The sequence below is a fragment of the Colossoma macropomum genome, unplaced genomic scaffold (genome assembly GCF_904425465.1).
Source record: "Colossoma macropomum unplaced genomic scaffold, Colossoma_macropomum, whole genome shotgun sequence".
Taxonomy (NCBI): Eukaryota; Metazoa; Chordata; class Actinopteri; order Characiformes; family Serrasalmidae; genus Colossoma; species Colossoma macropomum.
In genome coordinates, this window is record NW_023494803.1 from 13,461,269 (window position 1) to 13,467,268 (window position 6,000).

Here is a 6,000-nt window from a genome sequence, read left to right on the forward strand (position 1 = left end):
AGCTAGGTTAACTAGCTCGCTAGCACAACTATCGCAACTAAACCTTCTATACTTAATATAAAAAACTTCTATACTTCTAAACTTCTATACTTCACACACTACACTAATAAGTGCACTTCTAATGGTATATGTGCTATTTTTACACATTATTTAGTGTGCTAGTATGCAGTTTGGGACGCAGCATATCTTACCGAGATATCTTCTTCATCCAGTGAGCCGACAGGTTTCCTCTTCAGATGCTACAGTACGGAGGATGTGCTCCCGTGCCAGCTAAGGTCGGCTTACAAAAAGCACAACTGATATCCTTTTTTTTCTAAGTTTAGCTCCACACTTTTGAGGATTTTGTTCTTGAGGCAGCCATCGCGTTTAACTCTCCAGTTAGCTGTAATGTCAAAACTCTCCTAGTGAGTGCTAGAAAGACGCGTAATGACGTCACCAAGTAATCGACTACTAAATTAGTTGCCAACTAAATTGGTCGTCGATTTTAGTCGACTAAGTCGAATAATCATTGCACCCCTAGTCTGTGAGCTCCTGCTGGTGTGGGTTTCCTCCCTCTATAAAGGCAAATGTGCCACTTGGTGCTTAAAAATGAATTATCACAAAATCAGCCTTAACATACAGATGCTTCACATGCCGCTTCTGTTTTTTTTCACTAATGTTTAGCACTGATGTACATCAGCCAAATATCTGTTCATAAACTCTTACAGATATTTGACTATCATAATTCGATTAGTCAGATTTTGGTGTAGTGTGTCCCAGTCTAACCCGTGTGTTTGACCCCTCAGTGGTGACCTCCAGGCCGGGTGAATCACATGAGGAGACGGTGGAGGAGCAGCAAGGTTGCTGTAGAAACATCCTGCTGAAAAGACACAGCACGGACATCTGGAACGTCGTGGAGAGCCTGTTCATCCAGGATGGACCGTTCCTCGTTGTCCGCCTGACCGTGATGATCTACTTTGAAGTTTTTCACCAGATGCTGGTGTTCTTCGCCATCAAGAACTTCCTGGTGGTCATTCTGAACTTCTACAGACTGGTGGTCATCTGCCTGGAGGTCAGACCGAAATCACGGTCACCAACGCCTTGACGGAAGGAAACATTTTATGGGCTCATTACTGGAAACATTACTTCAGAAATAGTGTAGTTGATCAGCTAAGACATGTTTGCTTTTGTAGTTTTAGTGCTGGAGCTACGAGGCTATTGTAGCTAACAGGTAATGGAAGCTTATACACCAGTGCTACCTGCTTGTCTCAGACTTTTTGGGGTTGTTCAATATCTCTAATAGTCTTGATTATGTGCTTTCTGACACTGTATGACATACTGTTATCTATAAACAGGTTATACAACCTCATCAGAGAGATGCACACACAGCCAGTGGGCAGAAAGCAGCTCTGTTCACCACATAAAGTCTGTTCACCACAATTACACGTTGTTGTGCAGAGAAGATGGTTGCAGAATGTTTAGCTCTTAGTAATTTTTCACCATCACTGAGAAGTAGTTTATTGATGTAATTGATCGGCACGGTCTGAGCTGCCTAGGTTTCCAGTGTAATCTGTGCCAGCCATTTTCTCACTGACCCAAACCTAACAGACTTGTAAATTTTGCTCTAACAGCCGACAAAGTCGTGTTTACAACAGGTAAACTAGGGATTCTAGATAATACAGGAGTTTACGAGTGAAAAATGCTCAACTTACTGTGACTGTGAAAAAAATATAACTGACCCCAGAAGAAAGAAATACTCTAAATGAAATCAGAGTGAGACTGAAGCCATTTTCTCCTGCTTCTGAAAGTTGGCTCCGGAGAAATACAACTCAGATTTTCTCACGTTGATCAAAATACTGTCACACGTGTGGTTAACTTTTTAATGTCTGACTCAGTCTGAGCTGAATAATAATCAGCATTTTCTTATTCAGCTCTGTTCTAGATCACAGAACTCTCTCAGCAGCCTGTCAGTGCAGAAGGAGAACTCACGCTTTTCTCATTCATCACCAGAACTTCTCACAGTGAAACGCTGGTGTTCATCTTCTGTTTTCTTCTGAGGAGGTTCAGGAGAGAGAACTCAGAAATCAGTTTATTTCTCTAAGATTATCTTTAGGCATTTTTCCGTCTGGGACTAGCTTCTTGTAGATCTATGTGCTGTTTAGCATCGCTAAAAAAGCAGTATTATGTTCTCCAGATCTCCATTCTGTTCTTCTCCATGTTCTCTGTTCTTCTCATATTTACTGGTCAACCATCTGGTATATACAACCATCTAATGAGTGCCTGAACGCAGCTTTAGCTTAGCAACACTAGCGGTACCGCCATGCTCCTGATATTGTCAAATAAGGAGGATAGACAGACTCAACAAACAACTTAACCAGGTCAGCTAGGCAATTTATAGGATGTGTCAGCAAGATATAAAGTTTTCTGTGATTGGAGCTCCTATTAGTTAAACATTAAGCGAACAGCAAACTTAGCGGGGCGTTGGTCATAGAGACCTGATGACTAGCCAATACTGATAGCCAACTACTGTTAGCTAATGTTTTATATATTATAGTTTTATATATACATCAATATGCAAATGAAACACAAGCAAACAGATCCAACTCTGAAATGGCATTTTATTGTTGAGTCTACAGGAATTTACAAACAATGTGAAATCTACGTTGATCACAGCAGTCCACTAACATTAGAATCTTATGACCGGCTAAGTTACAAAAGCGGTTTTGACCACTGACTGCACATGCCCAGTACTGTCTGTAAACAGGAAACCTGTCTACATACATAGATGAAAGAACAGCAAAGCCGATAACAGTCTATTGGTCCTGATTGGTCAGTGTAAGCTTCCGTTACTTGGTAGCTACATTAGCCTCATAGCTCCAGCACTAAAACTAATGAACTAAAGGAGGTATTTTGCTTTTGTACCACTTGAATGAAACTAAATGTTGTGTTTGTTTGCTCTTTTTTAACTGGTTATATATCTACAGTCCCTGGCCACTTTATCAGAAACACCTCTCTTGCAGCTCCACCTTGCTGATGTTCAGTTACAGGCTGTAGATCATCTGCTAATGCACCGTTTGTGTTAGCCATCCTCTAGATCTTCATTAAAGGTCAGTTCCTAGAATTTATATCTGGTCATCAGTAGTCATGTGATTAGAGTAGCATGGAGCTACATAGTGGAGGTATAAGGCAGGTGGAGCTCATACAGTGTAAGTCCATGTATGTTAAAGGGGTCTGAGTGTGCATGGCTCAACTTTACACCAAATAAGAAAAATATAAATATTACTTGTTCTGTATAAATTAGAGAAACATCAGTGATGTCAAACAAAATGACTGCTCAGACTGAACAACTCTGCTCCTGCAGCTGTTTTCGTAAAATGTTCAGATGTTTCAGATATTTTGATGTTTATATCTGTTTTCATCACAGCAATATAATGATAAGAATACACTGACTCATTCTTATCAAACTTGAAAGATTGAAAGATCCATCCATTTTTCAAATTATCTGCATAATTTAGTGGTTGAGAGTGGTTTGGTGTGAAATGATTCAGATTTCTTTACAGTGGTGGTGATAGGAACCAGGGGTCGCCATGACTACAACACAGATATAGACATTTTATTTACTATCCAAAACCACCAGTGAAGCTACTGCTTCTGAGTTTTATATGGAATGTTGATGATGGAAAATAATGAAAAATCTGAAATAGTAAGTTTTCTTTGGGGACTATTTTGCCTCTGCATGTATCCCTCCACCATGAATGGAGTTTAACTTCTCAAAACTATCGTAAAACAATGTCTCAGACATCAGGCAATGAATTCATTTATTACTATTTCATGTAATAATTTTCTGTGAGGGAGCTTTTAGAGGTGGACGTCTGGTTCCTATCACCACCGCTGTGCATAATTCTGACTCTGTAAGTTTCTCTAGAACAGAGTGTTTCACACCAAACCACTCTGTTTACATCATAACTGTTTAATTATGCATTAAATTATGCAGAGTAGTAATTGTGAAAGTGGGGAAGGTTTGGTAAATAGTGGGACCTCGAGGATTGCCACTGCGTATTTATAGTTTGGTACTGTATTTTATGTGTGTTACTAATTATGTCAGTTCTGAGCACATACACAAATAATTTGAGTCTGGAGAAGTCACAGTCTGCTTCACAGAGAGAGAGAGAGAGAGAGAGATGTAAAGGGTGTTGGGCGGTGAACTCCCTCACATGTGACCCAGTCTGATAAGAGTGCATGCGTATGTGTTTCTTAAAGATCAGCTGTCTCAGTCTGTGTGTGTGTAAATACTACAGTAAACATGCTTGTTTTTATCAGCTGGCTGTTCACTTTCTGTTCAGAAGGTTTTATTACAAGTGTAAAGTCTTAAAGTTCCAGGAAACAAACTGTAAAACATTAAAAATGTTTGCTAATAATGTTAAAAGTGGGTGTTATATTAAACATCTAATAATGTAGGAATTAAAAAAAATAGAAATAATACAGCTTAGAAATGCTAATCAGACCTGAGAACTGGATGGGCGTGGCCTAATATTCTAATGAGTATGCATGATTGACAGTCCAACACTCCCAGTCTTTGTATTGTTTTTTTTATCTTGTCATAAACAAAAACAAATATGGCAGTTGGCTAAACAGACGCTCACCGCCTCTGAGACCAAATGAAATAATTCTGTATTTATTTCAGGAATGTTTCTGTATGCTTGTCCTTCTAGAAACTCCCTCTTGTGAAAAGTGAAAAAAGAAAAATAGTAGATATTTATTTCTACGTACACACATTTTGAGAAAAGTTTGATGTCCGGTAATCTGGACATTTGAACTCAGTAAATGATGCTTTGATTGTTTAATAGACTCCTGCATTACAAACACATTCAGGATTTGTGTTTATTTTGTTTAAAGTAGAATCTAAGAATGCATTTAGGAGTGACAGCAGATGATGATCTATGAATGTGGGGATAATAATGTTTTTTTAGTGATTTCAGTGGATTATACTGCACATTGGAATTAGGCTAATGAAATTTTGAAAAATGAACATATTTATTATCATTAGGTATAACAGAGCCAAACAAAAAGAAACATTTCCCGTGTTTCATAAGAGTTATTTCAGAAACACAGAAACGTTATTTCTGTCTATGACACTGGACTAGAGTATAAACATATATAATATGTGTAATAGGTATAATATTACATAAAAATCTTGCATATAAATTTATGTCATACACCATATAGACAAAAGCATTGGGACACCCTTCCTAATTATTGAGTTCAGGTGTTTCAGCCACACCCATTGCTAACAGGTGTATTAAATTAAGCTCATAGATAGACACACACTTGCAGTAGAATGGGTCGCACTAATGAGCTCAGTGACTTTAAACGTGGCATTGTCATAGGATGCCACCTGCTAGATCAGCCCGTCAACTGTAAGTGCTATTATCGTGAAACGGAAGCATCTAGAAGCAACAACAGCTCAGCCACGAAGCAGTAGTCCATGCCATCTCACAAAGTGGGCCGCCGAGTGTTTTAGTGTACAGTGTCTATCCTCTGTTGAATTACTCACTAAAGAGTTCCAAACTGCCTCTGGAAGCAACATCAGCAAAAGAACTGCATGTTAGGAGCTTCACAACATGGCTGACTGCATTGTGCTAACTGTAAAGTTTGGTGGAGGAGGGATAATGCTATGGGGTTGTTTTTCAGGAGTTGGCCTAGACCCCTTAACTCCAGTGAAGGGAAATCTTAATCCTTCAGCAGACCAAGACATTGGAACAGTTTGGAGAGGATCCTTTTCTGTTCCAGCATGACTGAGCCCCAGTGCACAAAGCAAGCTCCATAAAGGCATGGTTGCGTCAGTTTGGTGTGGACGAACTTGACTGGCCCTCACAGAGCCCTGACCTCAACCCCATCAACACCTTTGGGATGAACTAGAATGGAGATTGTGAGCCAGACCCTCTTGTCCAGTATCAGTGTCTGACCTCACAAATGCTCTTGTGGATGAATGGGCACACATTCCCACAGACACACTCCAAA

General features: G+C 39.5%; 1 protein-coding gene across 2 annotated transcripts in view; it reads left to right on the forward strand.

The window, feature by feature from the left end:
* Nucleotides 1-5,721, forward strand: part of tmem26a (transmembrane protein 26a) — a 29,807-nt gene extending 24,086 nt beyond the window's left edge. Inside the window, exons 6-7 of one of the 2 annotated variants that reach the window (XR_005008513.1) lie at nt 786-3,086; nt 5,671-5,721. Coding sequence is in view for 1 of the 2 variants with exons in the window: in XM_036592563.1 (XP_036448456.1) it covers nt 786-1,084 (299 nt within the window). In the remaining variant the exon portion in view is untranslated. Of the gene's footprint in view, nt 1-785; nt 3,622-5,670 lie in introns of those variants that run through there. The other variant, XM_036592563.1, reaches the window with a different exon arrangement.
* Nucleotides 5,722-6,000: the final 279 nt, after the last annotated feature.